The following is a 25,853-nucleotide window of genomic DNA, read 5'->3' on the forward strand; positions in this document are numbered from 1 at the left end:
GTACAAATTACTGCTCTGTCATTCTACTACTGTTTTCCCTCTCTCTTACCTGTCTCTTTCAACCCTTTCTCTTATTGGAACAGCAGAGAAAGTTTTACATAGAGACATTACCTCAGCAGCAGGGAAAACTTTAAATGCTTTATTCAGCTGATCATGTGTGGCGTTATTAGTGAAGACCAGCTTTCAATTCACACAAGATAAGTCTGAAGAGAGGAGAAAGGGGTCTAGTCATTTGAAAACAACATAATGAAGCAGGAAATGGATGAAATGTTTACCAAGCTGGAAAAACACTTAAAATCAGTGCAGGAGGACAAACATCTTAATAGATGGAATTGCAGACGAGAAAGGAGGGAACTGGTGTGAATTAGAGAAGAAGGTTTGCCAAATACTCTCAAGCAACCTGGGACTAAATGGCATAAATATGGTTATTGATCAGTACCAGGAGGGAGGGAGGCCTAGGAAAATTGTTGTAAAACATTTGCACTTTAAAGACAGAGTATCCTTTCTTCTGCCAAGAGATTAAAGGCCAAAAAAAATCTATATAAATGAAGATGTATCAAAAGCTGTGCAACTGAGGAGGAGAGAACTGTTGCCCTTGCTGAACGCTGCCAAAGAAAGAGGTGATAAAACCAGCCTGAAGTGTGATAAGCTGGTCATCATGCACAGGGAGTGGACAATCTCAATCAACAGCTTAAAGCTCTTCAAGGTTCAGTTTTTCTACATTTGTGTTATGAAGTTAAAAAAAACACTGTCAGAAACGATTCTGAGCTGGCTCTGGAAGATAGGTGAAGACACAGGGACAAATATGGTGGTTGAGTTGCATTTTATGTTCAGGTGCACATTTTGAGTTGTGCTAAGGAAAGATATTACGAGTACTGACATTGAGGTTATATAGCTACAGATTCACCTTCCATATTGTTAGCCTATACTAGTCGGTTGTTGTCATAGGCCACCCAGTTCTAATTTGAAGTATTTGGATAGAATATGTGAAAATCTAGATATAGTGACAGATGAAAGTAAGGATATCTTTCTCCTTTGGGATCTGAATATTGACTGTTTGTGTCCACTACATAAGCAGTTGATTTCTCTGGCAGGTGCTTGCAATCTGACCCAGGTTGTGACTCTGTGTTCATAGGCAGCATGAGTGGCAGTGGGAAGCAATGAACATAATTTGATTACTTTAAGAAATACCCAAGTAAAGTCTGGGGTTAGGATTGTTTACTGCAAGTCATATGAAATATTTAATGCAGATTTAATTATGTTAAAAACTTGGATCTGATGTATGTCAGGAAAATGATGTACCTATTGCATCATTTTCCTGACATACATCAGACCACTTAAAATCTTTAACATCATTAACAAATGAATGATTGCTTTGAAAAAAAAGGATAAATTAATGAGGTGGGTGGATGAGACTTAGAAAAAGGTCTGTAGAGGGAAGAAGTACACCATGACTTGATAATGAGTTCAGATCTTCAACGCTTCAAAGTAACAAAGCAAATATAGGTGCTAAATCAGGGTGTTTCTTAGATTAAAGTCTTTCTTGTAAACTGATAAATAAGGTTGCCATGTTAAATAAAACAAGAAGAAAGAATATTTAAAACAAAAACTTATGTAATGCAATTCTCTCTGCTAATGTGAGTGAGATGCATAAGTGATTATCATGGCTAACTGTGGAGGCTCAATTAAAAATATTGTCTTCTGTTATTCATTTAAAGTATGATTTGGAATGATACACCACACGTCTTTTGTGGAAAAACTATTATATGTTGTTTGTGTTTGTTTTTTTTGTTTTTTTTTTGGGGGGGGGGGGGGGGGGGGTGATACACATCAAGTGAGCACAATTCAGAACTGATCTTTTAAGAGACTACCAAAAGTGGATTTTCTTTTAAAAAGTTACTCAAACAAAACTTTTCTCACATAGATGTTATTGTGTTTCTTGCTGTTTCAGAACCTTTGATTATTTTCTTTGTGTTGTTGTATTTTTGTGATTTTTCCTGATCTTTATATTTGGCTTGTTTTAACTTTTTTGTTTTATTGATATTGACAGTGTGATTTGAATTATTGTCGGTTTTTATTGTTGTTGTTGTTGTTTTTGTGTGAACTCCCTGGAGGATTAGTGACTATTTTGTGGAAGCTAATGAGGATCCACATGAAGAATAAAGAATCATGCTCCTGCTTCAAAATACACTGATCATTTACTGTGATTGTCTATTTAACCTGTTCCTTATGCTTCAATTGCCTCCCTCTCCTTATTTTATCTTTCTCTTCAGATACCAGCTGCAAAAAATGGAGATTACAAACAACCTGTTTACCATCACTCACTTATTTTAAATATAGTCCTTTCAAATGATTGCATTACAATTTGAGTACACTCAACACATACTTTTCTGAACAACACCTCTTATTTGCAGAAAGCAGAAATTGCCGTGGCCCCACTGACCATCACCCTAGTGAGAGAAGAGGTTATCGACTTCTCAAAGCCTTTCATGTCACTGGGAATCTCCATCATGATCAAGAAGCCCCAGAAGTCAAAACCAGGTGTTTTCTCTTTCCTGGACCCACTGGCCTACGAGATCTGGATGTGCATAGTGTTCGCTTACATTGGAGTCAGTGTTGTGCTGTTTTTGGTGAGTGATGAGATTTTAAAAAAAGGCAACACTTGAAAGGCTGTAACACTTGGAAGAGATTTGAGGGGCTTGGGTTTAGAGATGATAGAACAGATCTCTTATTTAGATTTACACTCTAGAAAATATGTGAAGCAGCAGGCTACCACTTACGTGTGTCTGGTCTTAAATGTCTTTTACATTGTTGTAGAACATTTCTGTGCAAAAAAAAAGCAACACTAAATACACACAGGCATCCTATATGGACAGAGATATGGTCACAGACAGCTGTGTATACAGTTCATGCAAATACATATTGCAGGATATTTAAAATATGCACGTTCATGTTGACAGGATTGATTAAATAGGCATGATTCTTATCACACAGACATTAATGCATATTCAAAGAAACATTTCCTTTTCTGTATCAGTCAGAAAAAATTACCCTCCAACATTGTACTTGTACAATTTGTCATACATATCTCCCTTTGTGTATTTAGTTCAGTTTTTTATCGGAATTAAATTGTAATGCATTGATGTTCCAAAGATTAGTTTTGTTGATTTTTCTCCTTCATGGTCCTTCAAATGACGATGTTTTTTTTCTTCTGCTGCGTCAGGTGAGCCGCTTCAGTCCGTATGAGTGGCATGCTGAGGAACCAGAGGAGGGCACCGCGGAGCAAGGCCCCACTGACCAACCTCCAAATGAGTTCGGCATCTTCAACTCTCTCTGGTTCTCACTGGGAGCATTCATGCAACAGGGCTGCGACATCTCGCCACGGTGAGGGAGAGAAATTAAGTGTGTGAGACCAACAGAGTGCATCTGTGTACAAGCATGCGTCAGACTGAAAGGTTAAGAGATAGTATTTGAGTCTGTATGCAGGATGTGTGTGTCTAACTGTCTGTAATGTCAGACTACTGTCGTATTAGGCTGTCGTGATTCAGACCGTTGACTGTGAATCACCCCTCTTTGCACTTTTTTTCGCTTAAGCACTGAACTGGACTGCTAATCCAAGACATTGTGTGTTACAGTATGTTGGGAATACAAACACAGACATGTACACAAAAAAGCATAAAAGTGTGAAGAAAACACCTGCACACAGTCCAGTGGTCATGTCCATATGGGAGTGCTATGGTGGAAGATTTAGCAGTTTGCTAGGTGTGTATGAATTTTTAATGCAGAGAGGCAGAGTCCAGCTGTATTTTTAGAATATTTATAAGAATATGGCATTTTATTATTGATAACCTGAGAATGCAGTTTAGTGAAATATTCATGGCCGTCATCCTCAAGACCTTTAGGGAGCAAATCTGAAAAGAGAAGGAACAGCAGGGAGAGCTTCACACCAAAACAAACGATAGGAAAGAGTGATAGACGATGAGTATCGCGAAGAACTATGTGTGACTGGTTCAGCAAAATATGTGTGTTTGCAACATTAATGTGTACATCAATGGACACAACACACTTATAAAGGTGGAAACAAAATGGTCAGTACTGCGCTTTAGGACAAGGATGAATATTCACAATTTCTGATTTTACCTTTACCCGCCTTTTCTAAGAAATAGCGTCTGTCAATCATTTAATCTGTCTTTTCATCTGCTTTCAAACTTAGTTTTATATCTAGTATCTCTAAACATTTCCACTGCATTCCCATTAGCATTTCACTTTTGGGAAAAGACAAAAGTTATACACCAGGGGACCAAACTTCACTTTCTTCCTCCTCTTTCGCTCCTCTGCCATTCTCTTTCATTCTGTCTTTCATCTCTTTGCACACTCCCTCTCTTTTTCCTCTGTCCCCACTCCCCGACACCTGTCGTCTCCCACTCCTCCCCACTTTACTGTGACTGACAGGCCAATTCTAGCCCTAACACACAAGGTGGAAAACCATCACACCAGCTGTATGCGCCCACATTCACAAGCACAAACACACAGAATGTGCACAAGAATACACACAAAAACACATACACACAGAGACACACTGACTTTGCTTACACACACATGCAGAAAAACACCCAGTGTGCACTTTCACAACAATCTAACACACACATGCAGAGCTCTCCATCACTTGTAGGCCTTGTTATAGATCTGTGCACATAAGCTACAGCTGTCATAGCGATAATGTGAGACTTAACATGAAGCCAGTATAAATCACCCGGTCCTGTCACTTCCAATACAGCACAACTCCTCTAAAGGGCAGGATTACTGCAGTCATAAATGCCAGATTATATTCTTACAAAGAATAAGCTTTCACTTATATACTTTTTTCTTATTTCACCTTCCCCTATTTCAGGTAAAAGAAGTTCTAGTGTAAACTTCCTCAAAAGGCAGGTCATAATTATATCATGTAAATTTCAAGTGATATCTCATGTAGCACAATTTTGGATTCACGAAATAAACAGATTGAATGAAATATGTTGCAGATTTAAAGGTGCATGGAACTTAATTGTCATATTCACAATATAGAGGCATATGAGCTTGCATAAGTTGAATTTCTGCTTCCAAAAGAGGAAGAGAAGGTTGTGTGGAAAAATAGAGTGAAAGGCAGGAACAAACAGCAGGATACAGTAGGGATTTGCAAAATGAGAAAGTGCCAAAGTTAGCATTCATTTAGAGAGTGGTGATTGATGGTCTTTCTAGAGGACATGTGACTAACGGCTGGCCTTCACTATGTCAGTGCCCTTGCTGAGATTTTAGATTGGAATCCCCCCAAAGAATGCAAAAAAAGTCCTAGAACTTCAAAAATGACCTAGCACTTAAAGGAAGTGCAACAATGGTAGTCTACCTCCAGCCCAGACACAATGGCACCACCAAGGGTTTGCCAGGAGGGGCCACAGCCACCCCTAATACAATTACTGGCTCCCCCATTGGCCTTTGCCTTACAAATCACATATGCATTTGATTTGTATGGCAAAGAGTTATGATCGAGTGTGCAGGTACTCTGCATGTGTAGTTTAATTTTTTTTATTTTTTTTTGTATCCAGCACCTACCCCACTGAGGTTTTGTTACTGAGCACACGCCTACTTAATTTCATTGAAAAAGAAAAAAAACAAAACAAGGAGAACACGTGTATTTTCAAAAGCTGTATACAAGCAAGCACACCTGTTGCTAAGAAAAAAGCCAACAAAAAAAGATGTCTAATATTTGTTGCTGCCTTCCTTATATGGTGCCCTAGGCAACCACCTATGCATCCTATGCCATAGGTCACTCCATACAATGTGTGCAAGTATTTTTTACTCCTTTCTTTGCTCACACATATCCAGCACTCCTTGGAAAACGGCAGTCTATTTAATCTGTCATGCTCTGCTCTTTTGTTCTTCCTAAACTGATGCAGCTACAGTTCCCATCATGGGCATCAGTGCATCATCACCACTGCTGTTTGCTTATAGCATTTAATCAACCTCAACTCCACCCCAGAATCCACCTGTAGTCACTGATTATATGGAAGGAACCTGAAAATGGGGAAATGTGTGATCGTCACACCCTAATCTCTCTAAGTGCAGATTTAAGTGTACACTACAGGGAGTGATGAGGCTTGAATGACATGTCTAGACAGCAACATTCACCATACCTTGTATTTACATGATAATTCAGCCATTTCACATAAACTGACTAGCTGAAAAGCAAAATTGTCAATTTATGCTTATGCAACAAATATAAAATATTAATTATATAATAATATATGATGTAATAATAATATATAGTAACATGTTTCCTGGTTTAAATTTTGATTAAAACATTAAATTAACTGAGTGACCAGGCTTTTTACCATAAAACCAGGGAATGGATGAGCTTCCACTGTGATACTGTGATCTGCAAAAACAATAGATTGTGTCCTTTGAAAAGGAGATGCATATCACCATGCCATTTAATTTTCCATCCTCCCAGTCATCATCACAAGATTTTCTGTTGCCACTTCTTTAAGTTTTCTTCAAACTAATATAACTGACTTTTTATTAATTTATTTATATTACTTTAAGAATATATCATGGCTTGTTATTGAAAATATGTGTATGTTTTTAGATCTACCTGCCATCTATAAGAGGCATAGCAATGTGCACAAGAGACACACTGAACCAATTTTAACCACTGATAAAGGAAAATTCATAATAGAGTATTGAGAACATTTGTAACCAGTGTCTCTACTTGAGTTCCACTTAGAGATCAAATCCACAGAGTCTCAATTACGGAGCATAACATTCCTTTGTGTGGTGTGTTGATTTAGGTCAATAAGGCAGATGTAATTTACATTGAAGTCTTAGGTAATGGAGCTTTAGTTCCGTTTACTTCCGTGATCGAGTAAAATTTATAAAAGCATTAATCAAATGGGAACAGTGAAAAATGAAACATTACTGATTTTAAGATTAGGCCTATTTATTCAGTTTGCATGTCTTATCCATTGAATAAAAATGCATCAACTGAGCTGATACTAACTGGGTCCTTATTATTGTTAATATCATTATTATAAATTGGTATGAACAGATTATGAATTATGCCACCCATACTTACATCTCTGTACATATCTGAAAACAATTTCATGCTTTGTAGTGAGTCAGCTGCTCCATTTCCGAGTGGAATTTGTTTGTTTGTAAATCTCTACGTAATGCATCCAGTCCGTTATTCTTATATCACCCAGCGACAAATGTCACTTCCACTTCACCCTTCATCACTGGTGAGTTGACAGACACCAGCAGTAACTCAATTCCTTCAGAGGCAGCAGTTTTTTCCAACACATTATATTCTTTTTCCATCTTCCAAATGTCTGTGCTGACCATGGGATGCTCATACGTGTTCTGTTTTTATGCTCCTTCTCCTCCATCCCGCCACTTGTGTCGTCTCTGGCTAGTCAGCAGGGATCCGACTATTGAGGTTGACATTTACTGTGGACGGAGACAGCCTCTACGGGAAGAAGTGTTCTTACAGACTATTGCCTATCTATTGTATACGGTTATGTGTGAGTGTGTGTTTTTTATATATGCACTGCCCTCTGCCTGTTTGGCTATTTGCAATGTCTTTGTGTTTACCTTTCAAAAGTACAATACTCTTCTGTCTTATAACCTTCATAGGCATCTGTTGGTCAGCTGGTCCATGTGTTAGACACTGGATGTTTTGACTTTGTACACTGTGTATGTGTGTGTGTGTGAGCCAGTGTGCATTTTGTATTGAGCTGCCATTGTACGATAGGTCCATTGGTATGCTGTGTGGGTCCCTCTCTCCCTGCTGCAGTCATCTCTGCAGTCTGGGAGAAACAGTGCAACACACACTCCTATTGAACTCTCCTACTCTCACTTTGTCTCCTCTCTTTTGCTCTGTCGATCTATTGATCTATCTATCTATACTGTGCATATCTGTCTATCACTGTTCTTCTGCTTTCTTTTAATTCTCTTTTTTCCTTTCTGTCTCACATCCTTATATCTTTTCATCCCTTCTTGTTCGTCTTCTCTCGTTCTCTTCTCCTCTGGACATTTCATAAACTGTTCCTGCTGCAAATCATCAACTTAGTTAATAAAATAATTGTCATTTCCATAGCTATAAATTATAGTACACAGATGCTCATGACAGCAAACTATTCACTTTTTTCTCGGAGGTATAAACACACCAGCTTGTGATTCCTTCTCCTTTTCCACACAAGCAAATGGAAATGGCTGGCAGGAGAAATGAAGACATGTACACACACACACACACACACACACACACACACACACACACACACACACACACACACACACACACACACACACACACACCCACAGACACACACACACACACACACACACACACACACACACACACACACACATTGTCAGTGTGACCTTGAGAAGCCATTTGCAACACCCACCTGTCATCTTTCAGTCCAGGATATTGGGCTTTTAATGTTAGTGATTGGCCTGGTCACCGCACAAAGGGTGGGAACATAGTGATGGACAGTATGGTGATGGGACTAGAATTTTTAAAAAGTGGAAATGAATAAATGGCAGAAAAGTGACAGAATGTACACCGAGAGAGGTCCGGGAGCGAGTGCAGGAGAGGGGAGAGAGGTAAACTGATCACCAGTGAAGATCTCAGAGGAATTGGATCTGTCTCTGTCAATAAACATCTGAAATTACAGCTCTCTTCTCCTTTGTGTGTGTGTGTGTGTGTGTGTGTGTGTGTGTGTGTGTGTGTGTGTGTGTGTGTGTGTGTGTGTGTGTGTGTGTGTGTGTGTGTGTGTGTGTGTGTGTGTGTGTGTGTGTGTGTGTGTGTGTTTGCCGCTGGGTGAGGGCACTTGTACACTTCTCTGCATTTAGCTCTGAGTGTGTGTGTGTGTGTGTGTGTGTGTGTGTGTGTGTGTGTGTGTTTGCCGCTGGGTGAGGGCACTTGTACACTTCTCTGCATTTAGCTCTTAGTGTGTGTGTGTGTGTGTGTGTGTGTGTGTGTGTGTGTGTGTGTGTGTGTGTGTGTGTGTGTGTGTGTGTGTGTGTGTGTGTGTGTGTGTGTGTGTGTGTTGTATGTGCATGTGCATGTGAGAGAGTCATGTGTAAGTATTGAGTAAATGGCTGTGGGTGTGCTGAATAGTTAATGGTGGCAACAGATCCAGCTAATGGCATGACTAACTAACTACAGTGGGGCACTGGGCACTGAAGCTTACCGAGTAATTAATGATTAGTGTTAAGTCACTGATTGGAATCAAGTTGCACTGACTGACTATGTTCATGAAATAGTAATAGTTTTTAGAAATCCTCTGAATAATCTTCTCACTGTTTCTCTCTCTGGCTGTCTCAAATCTCTCCTGCTTCACTTTTATGATTCCTGTTATCATTTTATTTTATTCTGCTTTTCATTATGTACCAAAGCTTTAATTTATAAATCTATTTATCTGATTTCCTTTCACACCTTCACACCCTTTCTTCTCCCTCCACCTAGTCTTTCTGCCTGCTTCAATTAGTCTGTCGATTCATATTATTTTTACACTTGTAGTCCATACAAGAGAGATAAAAGATATAAAAGACAATATGAAAAAAACACGTTCTGTTTATATGCATTTTTCATTGTCTGTCTGTTCTTTATTGTGCATTTTTTACACATTCATATAGCAGGAGCTTACAAAAACGCTTACAACGTCACTGGTGTCCTCTTTGCTCCCCAATTGGAATTTTTTTTGGGAAGACTTAACTTTAGGGCCATATATGTAAAAAAATAAAAATAAAAAAATAATAATAATAATAAAATGCTGACCTGGAGGAGGAGGGGGGGGGGGTTAATATTTTTCGAGATTTCTGAGATTAAAGTCACAAAATTGCGTGAAACAAACTCGGGAAAAAAAGTATTTTATTTTGCCAAGCAGTCACATAGGCCTCACTTTGTATCACTGGAGAGAAGAATGCTCGCTGTGCATTATGCCTGCCGTGGAAGAACTGATCAAATTGTACTTTTCAGTTGAGTTTAGCAATAAGGAGATACTTGATATCTAAGCCCCAAATCACAATATCATCCTAAGCATCCAGATTTTGAAAAGACAGTGTATTTCTCATAAATTTGGGAGTTTATTTCTTTATAATGTCAAGAATATCCACGTTTTTTTCTCATAAATTTACTACTTTAATCTCAGAGATTCTGAGTTTTTTTCTCTAAATATTACCCCACCCTTCCCCTCCAGGTCAGTATTTATTTATTTTCTTTCCATCTATGGCCCTAATACGCCGTCGTATATATGTATCATTTTCCTGTCGAAAGTAAATACTTTTTTTTTTCCCTTTTCATGCTTGTTATGTAGAAATGTACAAAGTGTCCTCAATTATTTCAGGGCACTTTGAATCATTTTAAGAAAAATAATATAGTAAGTTACTAAAATTGACATTTTTGAATGAAGGTGTAGAAATATAAATGGACACAAACTGGATGTGCACAAAAACAGACAAACAATGACAAATACACAACAATTCAGCACAAGCTCTCTCAGTTGTAGTTTGTGTCTGCCTTTCTGATTGCCTTTGTGTGTTTGGATGTGTCACCACCAATCAATCTGTTGATTAATCTTAATGTGCACAGGCATATTTTTTTCTGTGTTTGTGTCTTTGTTAGGGCCATTACATCAACAGGTTTTTTTTCTGTCTAGATGATTGTGATTACTGTCATACCATCTTTGTCTTCTAGTAGTTCATTCAAGATCACATTCTCTCTTACACACACACACACACACACACACTCATATTTCTGAACTGTGTAGTTTCTTTTCATACAGCATTGTATGAAAAGAAACTGTACAGTTCAGAAATGTGAGTGTGTGTGTGTGTGTGTGTGTGTGAGAGTGTGTGTGCAAGACAGACAGAGGAACAGTATGCCATTAATCTTTCACACTGAGGATTCGCGAGGCAATCTGTTGGCCATCATAGATGATACATGACCCACTATAGAATGAGTTGCCTGTTGCATACCAACACACACGACACAACTACACAGGCAGGAGATGTACACATTCACGCTGCCATAAACACATGCGCACACTCACACAGACATGTGACATAAAAAAATCAAGGGCGTCACTCTCAGAGCTCACCCATGAACACAAAATGCACTCGTACATCAGCTAGATATGTGTGCACACACACAGATGCAGGCAGGCTCTCATACACAGTCTCATTTGAATCAAGCACCTTCTCTTGACCTCCAGTAAACAAGGCCAAATGTGGGTTAATACTGCCCTCTTTGGTTTTCATTCTCTCTCACCCACTGCATTATTTTAGAAGGGTTTATTTTTGAAAGTATCTTTACATCCCAACAGCTATCAATAAATTAAATCCTGACAATAAAATGAAAAAAAATCTGGTATCTGTAGCTGTTGCAGGCTTGTAATAAGTCCATCCAATGATTTCATTCCGCATGCATGAAATGACTAGATGGTCAATCAGCCTGTCTAGCTGCATGCACTCTGCCCATGTACTCATTGTGCATGATTGCAGTCTTCAAAACACAGGCCCATTCCCAATGTCCACACTCTAGGACTCTTGGATGTTGAGCCATGTTCCTGCTAAGTGTGTGACGCTTACGACTGTCCCATAGTCAAATTGTCATGTGCATGAGGGCTCTCTCACAGACATTTTGAGCCCTTTATGCACACTTTCTGTATGTCCGCATTGCCGCAGACCTTGCCTGGGGGAATTACCCACAGTTCATAGCATTGTTACATTAAATCAGTTAAATATGGGGTTACCAGGGAAGCCCCGAAATTAAAAACGGTAAACAAACTGGAATCTGGGTGTTCAGCCTGGCATAGTTGGTGTGCTGGTATGCCCTAAATGTACACACGTAGTGTATTCATCAACCATTTCTTTTAGTTTTTTTGCTTTGTGATGCTGTTACCTTTCATCCACTCTGTCAGCTGAGAGCCTGAAAGACATTCAAATCAGGCATTTTGTCCCTTGCACATGGGTATCTATCATGCACATGGGTTCGATATTTGTCTTATGGGGCGTTCAGACCAAAAGCATCTGAACGTTGTTGATGTCCAAAAGTGCCGTCTCATTCCTCTTTATACCTTTTTGAGCCCTCTAGCTTTTCACACCCAACCACTTACCAGGGGACATCAATTAAGTCTGTGAGGCTTCAGGGCTTAGGGCCTAGGGGATGCATTGGGATTGGGCCAGAAAGTTTGGGGGGCAGGGAAGTAGTGAGATACCGATGGATAAGACGTGATGGGATTGCAGCAGGAATTGCAGCAACAGAGAGAAAAACTACGGGAATATGAACTGAGAGCAGAATGAAAAACAACATGCAATCATCAGTCTATTGCCTGTAGTGCGGGGGAAACAGTGCATAATCTTATCAACAACACCGGAGCAAGAGACTTTCAATGAAAGTGAACTTGGCTCCCAGAAGTGAAACACGATATCACTTGAATTCAAGTAGGGAGATGGGACACTCTTTACTGATGATCTGATTTACAGATGAGAGGAAGTCCTGTTTACTGTTAACTAAAGGCTGTTGTGCCTTGAAAGGAAGTAGTATGTGTGAGTGCATGCAGTAACTGTTATTTTGCGTGCATGTATGAATTATTACGTGCACATGCTGTGTTCTTGTGTGGTGGGAGAGGCTTCAAACAGAGAGGGGAGGGGGGACAGCTGCAGGAGGAGGGCTGTATTTTCAAATCCTGGCATTTTTATTATCTTTTCCAGATAACTGCCTACTCCAGCTTTATGAGGAATCTGTTTAGTGGGTTGATTTCTGCAGAAGAAGTCGGATTAATTGGGTTAGGTTTAAATTTAATAAGGTTTGTTGCAGGGTTTAGATTCACTATTTGCATTTATGCACACACAAAAACCTACTCAAAGCCTCATGTTATTGTAGCCCAACTTCAGTCCAAAATCTAACTACAACCTGCCAACTTATAATTAGGGGCACTAGATAAGTTCATTTTCACAGCTGAACAGTTGGTTGTTTGTAAAATTCTATGTGTTTTCTAATTACACAGTCTGTCCTCTCACGGCATCAGTCCAAAGGCTTATGAATATTGTGTGGAGCTTATCCTGTAATTGGGTATTCCTCCTGAGCTCTGGTTTTCTCCCACATCGTAATATATTTTAGTCATTGCTGTTGTCTAAAGCACTGGCCCAAGAACTAGAGTTGGTCCCAAGCCTCTGCAGTGTGATCTGCCCAATGATCTTAACATTTAGAATACTGTAGGTCAAACACAGGACAAATTTCACTTCAGATATCAATAAGATGTAATTTAAACTAATAGTTAATGTATTCCTTACGAAAGAAAATGACTTGACATGTTGATGAATGGTCCTGCTGAAAGTTTGACCACCAGATACATATCTTAACCCAGCTCTCAGCCTCTGTGGGAGTTTTTAAATACGTATTATCCATGTTCCTGCATGTAAGTCATCATCACGTCATAACCGTCATCAGCATTTCCATCAACAATATTTTACTGATAGTTGAAGTAGTGTTGTTGGTGTATTTAATATGTGAAACTCTTGTCTGTTGCTTTTGAAAGTCAACAGTACAGCTCTATCTCTATCAGTCTATCAGTGCACCACAAAGCTTCATCTTGTAAAAAAAAAAATCCACTGTCTCATAATAAGTGTAAAAGAAAACGTAACAACTCCTTCTCCAGCAAAGTATACATCATTTAGATAAACGATCCTTCTTGGACATACACTACCAGTTCATGTTTGTGTGTATTTGTGCCAGTGTGTATGTGTGTGTGTGTCTTCAAAGAAGTGTGCTGTCTTTTGACCAGCAGCAAAATGCAAAGTTGCTCCGAAAGGTGACAATTTATGCCGAGTCAGGCGTCACTGCGCCTCTCTCTCCTGTTTTCTCTCTTCAGCACATGCTCATTAAAACCCAGCTCACCCTCAAGATAACTCACACATCTTCACAATCATACTGTGGTATCATTAAACAGCTACCTGTCGAAACAATGCAGGTCTTTATTTTCCAACTTTGTACAAGAAGGAATGTGACCAAAATAACTGAAGTGTCTGTTTATGATTGTGTCAGGATTTACGCATAAGTAAAAATGCACCATGAAAAGTGAACAAGAGAACTACATAGTAGTACAACTCTTCTTTTATGGCTAGACATAAGGTGACACATTTTTAAATTGCTTATTTAGTGAGGAATGTGAATGACATTAGGTGAAACCTGAATCCTACAAAATCCTCTGTTTCATTCTTTGACTGTGATGGCTCTTTTACATTTTTAAACCTTTATGATAGCTGAGGAAATGTAAACGTATGTCTTTCCAGATACCTTTTTCACTTTCTGGGTTAGGGTTAGGGTTAGGTCACTGTCACTATTTTATGTCACTGATTGCACTCATTAGAATGTCAGTGTCTTTTATTGACTGCAGCTCTTGGAAGAGAATTTAACACCTACCTTCTCCCATCTTTCTGTCTTTTGCCCTATTGTGCCCATTCTTGCTTACTCTCTCCCCTTTACTCAGTAAAAAAACAAGTTCATGCAAACAAAATGAATTGCCACTTACTTTGATGCTCTTGCTCACAATTGTTAGATAAAGAGAGTAAACATGGAGAAAGAGGAACGAGGGAGAGAGGATGTGAGGGATGGAGGAGCGCCCAGATTACAATCTGTTTCATGTAGCCTTTGTTATTGTGTGTGCTGAACTGGTTCAGGGGTTGAAAGACAATTACTTGGCAGTTCTGTCAGTTTCACAGTCTTGCACACGGTGGTATGGGAAATGCGGTATGTTTCATATCTCTGACCCAGGAATTAATTATGTTTCCTTCTCTGTTTTCTCTCTGCTAATCCCCATCACTCTGTTTTCCTCTTTTATTCATTTTATCCCTTTACCTTCACCTTCATCTTTTCCTTCATCCTCTTTCACTCACCTTGCTGCCATTTTTTCATCTCCTTCATCTTCTCATCTGCCTTCTTTTGCAATCTTCCACCTCTTCACTCTCCCGCTTTCGCCTTCTTTCCTCACCTCCATCTGTCTTTTCTCCAGGTCTCTCTCTGGACGTATTGTTGGAGGTGTGTGGTGGTTCTTCACCCTTATCATCATCTCCTCTTACACGGCCAACCTGGCTGCCTTCCTCACTGTGGAGCGGATGGTGTCCCCCATAGAGAGTGCGGAGGACTTAGCCAAACAGACAGAGATAGCGTACGGGACACTGGACTCAGGCTCTACTAAGGAGTTCTTCAGGGTATGGACTCAACGTGCTCTGTTCATTCATTTGATTCCTTGAGAGGTATCAAGCTTTTGCTTTGTTAAGTCAAGTTAATTTTCTATTGAGCTGAAACTGTGGAACAGCCAAAGTATTTTCAATGTGCTGATCTTGCTGGTAGAACCATCGTTAGGAACATAACCACCTGTGTTCATACTTGTTTTTAAAGCAAAAGGTTTCAAGGATATCATCACAGCTTAAAGATACATATACTGAAACCGATTTTCATGACATCTAGATTGTTTGTCAAATTAGCTTAAAAAAAAAGGTTTACCCTGAAGGAACTTTGTGTAGTTTTTGACCACTAGTAGTACAGTGGAGCATTGATTTGTGTGTATGTAAAACACATCCTCAAGCACAAATAGATGCAACACATTTTAATGTGAATATTTTCTTGTTATTCCACTTATGGACAGCAATGCACTAGCAAAAAAAGGGGGGGGGCAAACATGAATATACAATACAAGGTTTCAAAATCTCAAATGTTTTATGAGGAAAGAAATATATTCAGCATGTGTGTTATGGCTAAAATGCACACAATGTCATACAATAAATACCATACTAATGTATAATGATGTACACCCATGTGCGTTTATGCAAAATAATGCACTCTGCAGAGGTGAAAAACAACACTGCTTTGATTTGTGGTGTTTTGTTGGCCTCCATCCCATCCATTATTGCACTGCTGTTCACTTGTGGTACAGAGTGAAGAGGGAACATTAGAAAGGGAAAGGGATAATCAAGGAGCTAGGGGCAAAGATCCAGTGACAGCATATGAGGTTTGGATAAAGTTACAGGACTACAGCTTTACATGCAAGCACCAGAATCTGAAAGTCACTTCTAAAAGCAGAACTGTGAGTGAGTAAGAGGAAGTTAGTACGAGCGTGGTCTCTTTTATTGAGTCCATACAAAAGCCAAAATGCCAAGCAGAATTCCTCTGTGACTGTAGGTGGGACAAGGACGAGTGACTAATAACAGTGTAAAACAATTTACAATAGTCCAGGTGGGAGGCAATGAATGCATGTGTGACTTTCTCAAGGGGTTGGATCGAATGAAAGGACATTTTAAAATAATAGTGTGAGCTGTAATTTCTGGTTTTACCTAATTTGTTTTTAAAAAAGGTGATAGCAGCAATGTTTTGGACAAGTACACTGAATAAAAAAAGCTATCACCTCGATTTTGCTCCTTTGGATTAACTTTTTAAAACCCTCCTAAACATAATTAGTATTTTTTCGTTTACCACACTCCTGTTGCATTTAATTTAATTGCAGATAATAATAATAATAATAATAATAATAATAATAATAATAATAATAATAATAATAATAATAATAATAATAATAATAATAATAATAATAATAATAATGATATTAAAGAGTAGTGAAGTAAAGATGGACAACAGAAGAAGGCAGAGCTGAAACAGAATAAACAGAAGTGAGCTGTTAAAATAAAATAGGAAACAGAAAATGATAGCAGAGTGGGCTAGAGTAAACCTAGAGTGGCTTCACCCATTGACCCATTCACTAACGTGGACTGCCGTTACTGCAGTTAAGTATGTGCAGTGCAGTATACACACATAGAAACATTGACACACACACACACACACACAAAACTGATGAAGACAGAATTTGTTCTGCAGACATGAGCAAAAGCCTGTCAAACAGCCCCTCCTCCCAAGAAACACACTGCCACGACCGACCTATAGTTACGTTTGAGTGACAGACGCCATCTAGTGGCCATAGAGCCATGGAGAAGTGCCAGTTCAGATGACATGTTTATTAGGTAACAAATTTCCATATTCAGAGGTGGTGGGTTAGGTGGATGGCTAGGTAGATGGCAAAAAGTGGACTTGCTGCAGGAGGCCACTGTTTGCTTGCCATGATCTTTCCCCAACCAAGTGGTTTTTGTGTCTAAACCTAACCAGACCTCCACCACAGCATTGTCACGTCATACAAGATAACAATGTTTAACAGTGATTTGTAACAACTTTGGAAAGCTGGAGATGGAGATGGCATAACAAAAAAAACGCTCCTATTGGTCGTTCTGGAGTGCATGGTACAATCAACCTATTTGGTCATTTAATTATGTGAATGTGTTGGCAAAACAGCAGTGTCATCATATGTACAAAAATAAATCTGCTCCATCACGTAGTCGTGCTCTGTAGTAATATATCTGAATTGTGTAGCAGACAGTTTGTGCTTCTATGAGCGGCTCTGGCATCATCAACATAACGAGCGGTCTGAAATCTGTGGAGGGTGAAAAAGCAATTTACTCTCCCACAGCTGAGGGGGATTCGCCACCACCATTAATTATCTCTGTGTGTGTGTGTGCGTGTGTGTACGCTCGTCTCTGTATGTAAGCATGCATATTCAGCCACATATGTATGCGTCAATGCATTGCGCTTGTAAGTATCCACGGCACAGCTCATGCAAGCAGATTTGTATGTCTACGTTTATTGTTTTCCATAGTGTGGAAGCCTCAAGGTGACTCAGCATCCATTTCCTCCTTCACAGCCTCAGTCATTGTTAAAAAATCTGAAAGAGTCACACCATATTGTCACACATCCATCCCTCCAAGGCCAGACGCAGCTTTTTGCGTGTGCTGTCATCATCATCACTGTGTCTCTCTCTATCACACGCACATTTTGCTGTGTCCAGACAGAGAAATTGGTGGATAAAAAAATGTTTAAAAAAATATGGACTGAGGGATGAATGGATGGATTAAACTTGAACATGATACTTTGGCCGACAGATGGAGAAATAAAAACAGAAAGAATAGAATGAAGGGAGAGAGAGAGAAAGGGTAGAATGGAGAGAGGAGGAGCCCCTTGGATGTGATTGACATTATTATGGAATAGGTGTCCGTCATGCACTATAGCAACACACTCACACACACATGGATGAGGCCATGGCTTGTCGCTTGTATAACACTTTATCACCAAGAGAGGAAGAGAAAAAAGAAACAGGACGCTTGTGTAGGATGACAGTTTGTCTCCGTCTCCTGCTTGTTATTTTCACTCTTGAGTACACACAGTTAACACACATGCAAACACACAAACACACACACATACGTATACAGATTGGTGCCCAGTCAATAGTCACATACACAGACTCACATATGCATGGTATAGACGCAATATACGTATATATAGACAATACATCATACCAGACAGATGTCCTCTCAAAAGCTCTTCTGTTAGAGCAGGCGGCTGAATTCATAACTACGCATCGGATCACTACACAGCAATTCCAGCCAGAAACTCATTTAAAGAAAAGATTGATGCTTGACTTGACAAGGGAGCCATACTGTTTAAATGTGGTTATAAATGTCATTATATGCCAGAGGATCAAAATCGACGATGGAAGAGAAACCATCAGCAGTGTGATTTTATTCAAAGACTGTAAGAGTGGAAATCAGCCTCAGCAGTTTGATATACATCAGAAAGAGCTGGAACAACCAATCTTAAATGGTTGTTGTTGGTATTCCTGTTGTCAACAAATCCCCTGAAACAAACAAAAACCAACAATGTGTTAGTCTGTCTTTCAACGCTTTCCAACTTCCTTACCCTGTGTTTAATAAAAGGACACAAATATATAGGCTCCGTAATTTCCTATAAAAAAACTGGGCTCTAGTTTTACTCAAATAAGAGTAAAAAGTCTGTCGGTTCGGGCCTATTTTCAGCTGCGGATTAATATACATTTAGTGTATGTTTTTATACTGTAGTATTTACAATGTTGGGATTGTGTATTTGAGTTTGCTTCAAAATGGACAGTGCCCAAGTTCATCGCAATGAAGGAACATGTCAGCTGTGTCCTCTGTTTTTAATAGTTTCTGTACAACAGGTCTATGGAACAGAGGAATATGCTGTGTCACGTTTTGGCTTCACAAACAACAACTTTTCAGAAAGAGTAATTGTTGGTTTTGCTATTTTTATAGGATTTGTTGACAGTAAGATATCACCAGCCATACATACTGTATATAGAATATTACATTAATGTCTAACTTGTCTTGTATTTTGGAGGAATATAGTTACACTCAACTGAAAAAGCATAAAGTGCTAAACTACCTTTACTGAGCTACAACAGTGACAGTTTTGTCAAATTGCCTGAACCCTGTTTTGCAGGGTCACTTCATTGCACAGTGTTATCTACTGAGGTAACATCAAATATCACAAAGAGCCTAAAAAATGACTCTATGTCCTTTGCTTGTTAGACCTCAGCCATCCATGCTGTTCTTCCATACCTACACCTGTCAAAGATTTAGGCTATTAAGAAGTGACATTCATCTTTCAATTTTCCAAGTGAAATAATTTGTAAGTGCCTTGCCCTACACTGTGCTGCCTCCCTTGGAAAGCTTTTCATCACTGAGCTATGAAAACCATCATCTGTGAGAAAATCTGGCATTGTATGTTAGCAAGATGGTAGCACATTCTCTATTAATTAACCTCTGCTCTCTCCTCTTGCCCTCCCTCCTCCATCCCAGAGATCCAAAATAGCCGTATACGAGAAGATGTGGTCATACATGAAGTCTGCCGAGCCAACTGTCTTCACCAAAACCACAGCAGAGGGCGTGGCGAGGGTCCGCAAGTCCAAGGGGAAGTACGCCTTCCTCTTAGAGTCCACCATGAATGAGTACACGGAGCAGCGCAAGCCTTGCGATACCATGAAAGTCGGAGGGAACCTGGACTCCAAAGGATATGGAATTGCTACACCGAAAGGCTCACAGTTAAGGTGGGTGGAATAGTGTAACAATAGGAAACAGTAACCACGCTGGTACTGTACTATTGCTGCGATATTCCACCTACCCTGCTGTGCCTTTTATACCACACCTAGATTAACCTGTCACTGCTGTTAGATGAAGACTTCTCACCTCTGAAATTGAAGAATTTAGATACAATTGATCTTTTTTTCCCCGCTGATGACAATGCATTGATGTATTAATCAGTGGAGGTTGACTGTCTTTCATAAGAACAAGGCGTCATAACTCATAAAAAATAGTACAATTTATTTATTTACCATTTAAGCTCAAAAACAAAGAAACAGTTATAAGTTTTCACCCAACAGCAGCGACATAGACATGTGTTAATTATGTTGATTGTATTTCATTATACTTCTTGAATTCTTTATCTTTCTCAGTCTATCTCTCATTCTGCTCTACTTTTCCTCACTCTCTCCTGCCATCTTTCTGTTAACGTAGGGCCTGTAAGTCCCATTGCTTTGTCCTTTGTCACAGTCATTTGTCCGTCCCTTAATTTTCGTGTCCCTCCTTCCTTTCCTGTTGCCCTTTCAATCACTTAATTTCTCCACAGGGCCACCTTGCAGGTAACTGTCCATTTGTCCACTGTCCTGTGCCTTTGTTCCTTTCATCCTTAGAGATGATAGTCATGATGGTGATAATTATGATTACGACAATGATAAAAGAGATTTATTAACTGACCGAGAGGAGAGGCAGAACCTCAGACTGCTGCTACTAAGTCCAGAGCCACAAGGGGGAATTTATAGAGGAACAGGAAACTAAGAAGTGAGAAACATGAAATAGAGGGGCCTGACCAATGGGGGGACTAGGACATAAACATAATACAGGATCCCACAAAAAAAATCCAATCACAAATTAATACGAAAAATATTCCTTCAATTCTTAAAACGGTCAATTTGATTGGTAATTGAACAATACCAAATTAAAAACCAAATCCAGAAATAAGTAAGTAGTTTGTTTGTTTTTTTGTTTTGTTTTTAGTTGTTGTTTTTTAAGATGTAGGTTGGTTTCTGTAAATCTTAATAAAGAGAGCATAAGATGGAAGGAATGAATGAGAAAGTGACTGAATCCAAGTCTTAAACTTGGTCAGTTTTTTTTTTACTTTTCTCTCAGCAGACAATTGTTCAATTCTGGCTTGTTAACTTGTGCCAAACAGTCCCAGAAGGTTTCACTGAGCAATGCAAATGATTAATTTCTCAGGTAACCATGACAGCAGTATAGAGACTTTGTCTTCACAATGTGACAGCTGCCTGCTGAGGGAAAAATAATTGACTAAATTCAGAGAAGCCGCATCGTTTGCTCTCTCTTCTGTCCCTCCATCTCTCTCTGTCAACATTTTTAGATTTGCCTTACGAAAGGCAAAACACAAACAGCGTGCCTCACATCCTGTCCTATAACTTTCCCCTGTGTGTGCGGAGCAAAAAAGTCCCTCAAAACCCCAGTCACTGTAGCTTATCCCTTACTGTTTATGCAAAGGTTTTTCCGTTTATGAGGGAAAAGTGACAGACAGCGGGTGGATAGGTCCCTTTTTAAGCCCCCCTCCCTCCCACCAAAAGAAAAAATCATTCCTGGGTCTATCCACGGTTGTCTCTGGCTTCTCTCAATCAGCGGAAATCCGATCTTCCAAGTGCACACTTGTGGCTGGGAGTGTGCATGTCAGGTGAGCCTGCCTCTTCTCTCGCTGCACTGATCACAGCCTTGATTATGTTGATGCTGAGAATGAATACTCTGATGTTTAAAATGAATGTTAGGGATGTATGATTTCTGAAATATAGCTATTTTTGATATGACTCTTGATATGTTTGAACTGTTTTCATCCATACCTCTTCTGTTAATGTAGTTAGTCATGGTTTGTAGATCATTAGATAACCCCAGAGAACAATGTCTTTCTCTTAATCTCTGGAAAATCTTTACTTAGAACCCCTCCAAATTAGCAGTGATAGATTGCTAACTTATATTTAGGTAGAATGTGTTTTAAAAATTGCAGATAGATATAGCCAATAGAAAATAATATTTTCTGTGGATAAACATCAGATCACAATCATCTCTTGCCCATTTTTTAGGGCCACATATCTAGTAGCCATTGAGTGAAAACAGTATGCTACTTCTATTTGCCTGCCTGATCCAGAAACAGCAACCTTACAGTCACAAGCTTCTGTAAACTGCAGTCTACTGCACCAACACACTATAGATGAGATGGTACTTTCAGATGGGCAGGTGTACAGACAAAGGGGCAGACTAATAAACAGGCAGGCAGTGTCTGCAGTGACCTTTTTGTTGAGATTAGCATGGCTGATTACAGCATCTCACAAACAAAAGAGTGTTCAGCAGAGTTTGGTGCAGGAGAATGGGACAACAGGAAAGTCTTTTGCAGGTAGCTGCAAATAGGGAGAGACATACCAGAGGAAAGAGAGACAGGACAAAATACATTTTATAAGGAACACGGTGGAAATTCATTTATAAAAGCTGCTGACAGTGAATATTACTAATCTAGTCAAGTGAAGTTTTATTGTCGTTAGACAGCGTGTGCAGCACATCCAGATTAGTGATTTCATTCCTCCACAGCAACGACTTAACATATAGCTGACAGATAAGCGTGCAAAATAAATACAGAATATAAAATCAACAATATACATAACAAAAAATAGAAACAAGTTCACAGTATACATAATAAATACAAAAAAATGTTTACATTAAGTTGTGCAACATTACATACAAAATGCGAAACTTAAACTATAAGGGAATATATAAATGTGGTAATCAAGAGAGATATGTGTTTATGGGCATTATTTTTGCATGTTTCAGCTAAATGGTATACACAGCTGCAAATACTTTACAATGCTGCCAACCAATTTCTAAAGCTCCCTGTTTAGATTGAATGCATATTTTCTAACTTCAAGGCAGCCATTGTTTTCAGTTCTTCGCACCACCAAAAGCAACTCAAGATGTAATCCAACACAGTGATCATTTTGTATTCGTTATTATTCCTTCAGTTCTGTTATTGTTGCACGGTAAGACATCAGAAATGGATTCTTTAAAGTCTTCTTGGTGCCAATATCTAAGATCTGAAAGTTTGTTGTGGAATGATATTCATGGGGTTGCTGAAAACTACAAAGCAGTGAAGCAAACCTGAGCATCATAAAAAAGATGAATTACTTTTGCTTAGCAGCTGATCCTCAGGTGTTGAGAGAACCTTCAAAACATGTTTTAAAAGATCCATGCTTTAGGCTACATTGCAAGGAAATCAATATAACTGTTTTTAAAAAATAAATAAAAAGACACTGATCTAAATTACCAATCTCAAGTGGGTTTCAAATACCTGCTAATTTACTTGATTGTATGGTAAAATAAACAGCAGCCAGTGGCTGACAGGGTGGGAAACATTCACCAATATAAAACGTTATTATATGCTTTAGAAAATGAACAGCTATAATTTAAAGTATACTCTCTTTGTAGTACATCACCTAATATCTGACAAAACATTAATACCATCCCTCAACAGACACAGTCATGCACCACATTATTAAATCACTTCAGTAGCTGAACTCAGTTCAAGCTCCTCTTGTAATAAACATGCCAGATATACAGAGCATAGCTGAGTACATGTGCACACACAGCATGAATGTTTGATATTTAGCCCTGTGTCCCTGAAATTTGTTTGGAGGTCAATCCCTTCAGGTGTGTGTGAGCAGGAGGCCTGTAGGAACACACACACACACACACACACACACACACACACACACACACACACACACACACACACACACACACACACACACACACACACACACACACACTGAGACTAGTAAAGGAGCAGCAGGAGAGCACAAGAGCATCATCAGCATGCTGCAGAGACCTGGTTAACACACTTTATACCAGCAATCTGACACACACTGTGGAGCATTCTCTGTTAGTGCAGCCCAGTACAAGAAAGCAACAAAATAGAGATGCAGCAGAACACAAAAATGACTGGAAATCCTTTTTTTTCTTTTCTATAAAACAAAACTGAAATGAACAGACATAAATTTGAAGTAAAAAGATAGTCAAAGAGAAAGAGTAAGAGAGAGCATTGTATTAGGTGCATCCTTCCCCACTTTTGTGCCTTCAACCCTTCTGATTTTTCCTCCCTTTGCTCCCTTTGCTCCTTGTTGCCCTCCCCTTCTTTCTCCTGCCTTTGGCCTCCACATCCATCTTGTCTGTCTGTCCTTCCATCCTCTGCTCTGACCAAACTTCTTATCTTATCTGTCCCCCCTTTTTTTTACTTTAAGAAACGCGGTCAACCTGGCCGTGCTAAAGCTCAACGAGCAGGGCCTGTTGGACAAATTGAAAAACAAGTGGTGGTATGACAAAGGAGAATGTGGCAGCGGGGGAGGGGATTCCAAGGTTAGCCCTCTCTGTCTGCCCACCCCACCACTAAGGGATGGGGGCCTCTCACTGGCTTGGAAGCCTGCGACGGCCCCTGTTCCAGTGTGTAATACATGCATCTGCCCTGGCAAAGAGTCAAGTACCTACAGCGAGGGCAAAACTGACACCCTGCGGCTTCACACAGCAGCACAATGTTGCATCTGTTGTCAGCAGTGTGTGCCTTTTTATGTAAAAGGTTCAGACCCAATGACAAAGGTACAACGATTGAGCTTGTTGACATACAAATTAAAAAAGAAATCTTACAGCTGTGCTATTTGGCTTTCAAATGCATGTAAAGATTTATTTTTGAGTGCCTGCCAAGAGAAAACAATCACACCTCATGAAAAATATTTTCTGATATATTCTGCACTGATCTGGGTATCCCTCTCAGACTATGAGGTAATGGACAGAAGGCTTGGTGATGGATAAATGCAAAAAAAAAAAAAAGAAAGAGAGCAATTACTGTCAAGGCAGGAATATTCACCCCCTAGTGGCAGCTCTGGGGAGAAGAAAGAGACGAGGGCTAGGAGGATGCCAACTGAAAAATGAATTTCTCAAGAACATGACATTTGAAACAGGTTTTAAAACGTTTAATGGAAAAACAAGGCCCAAGTGAAATTGTAGCTCTCAGATTCCTTTAGACTCGGGTTGACTTGGCAGAGAGGAAGATGAATAATTGAGGGAAGAAGAATGCAATTACAGGATAAGGTTTCTTATATATCTTGTTCATTTGGAGGATTTCAGATATTATATTCTGAGTATTTTTTGTTCAGTTTTCATTATTCTCTTCATTGTGTTGAAGAATAGTACAAATGATGGTTTCTGTAGTTTGTTCTATGTATCAAACATTTATAGTACTTTTTTCCCCTAAAATAATTCAGGTTATTCTATATTAGCAAATTTGCAATTTTATGCTTTGAACTTTTATACAATAGCAGTATAGAGTTGACATTTTTGGATTTAAGCAATCCCTAAATTAACATTTCCAGCCCATCATGCTTCTTGCAAGATTTGAAAAAATGTGCCTCAGTGTGTTACCGATACATTTAGTTATAATAATACAATAAAGAAATTTGGAATGGAAAGTGAGATCTGACTGCAACAAGAAAATATTAGACATGTAACAAGATAAGGAACTTACTCTGACCTCCAAAGCCAGAAGAGTTGAGTTCTCAGCTCCTCATCTGTAGCTTGCTCTCCCAGTCGTAGCACAGTGCGGGCCCGATGTCAATAGTCCTGCCTTAACAGTACTTGCCTCTGGTTTGGTGAAGGTTCAGCAGGGGCAGTATGGGTGTGTTACCTGAAGTGACAAAGGTGGGTCCCACTCATATGTCTGTAGCTCGCCTTAGCTCCTCGCTCCCCCCAGCCCCTCCTCAACGAGCATACACACATGTACTCAGTGGGATCCATGCTAGGTCACTTGA

General features: G+C 39.4%; 1 protein-coding gene across 2 annotated transcripts in view; it reads left to right on the forward strand.

Moving 5' to 3' along the window:
- The window catches only part of gria4a (glutamate receptor, ionotropic, AMPA 4a), a 98,764-nt gene that overhangs the window by 66,305 nt on the left and 6,606 nt on the right, over window positions 1-25,853 (forward strand). Inside the window, exons 12-16 of one of the 2 annotated variants that reach the window (XM_062419787.1) lie at window positions 2,415-2,630; window positions 3,224-3,384; window positions 15,051-15,249; window positions 19,753-20,000; window positions 24,294-24,408. In XM_062419787.1, the coding sequence (XP_062275771.1) occupies window positions 2,415-2,630; window positions 3,224-3,384; window positions 15,051-15,249; window positions 19,753-20,000; window positions 24,294-24,408 (939 nt within the window). The remainder of the gene's footprint in view (window positions 1-2,414; window positions 2,631-3,223; window positions 3,385-15,050; window positions 15,250-19,752; window positions 20,001-24,293; window positions 24,409-25,853) is intronic. The other variant, XM_062419788.1, reaches the window with a different exon arrangement.

Source organism: Scomber scombrus, chromosome 5 (assembly GCF_963691925.1).
Source record: "Scomber scombrus chromosome 5, fScoSco1.1, whole genome shotgun sequence".
Lineage (NCBI taxonomy): Eukaryota > Metazoa > Chordata > Actinopteri > Scombriformes > Scombridae > Scomber > Scomber scombrus.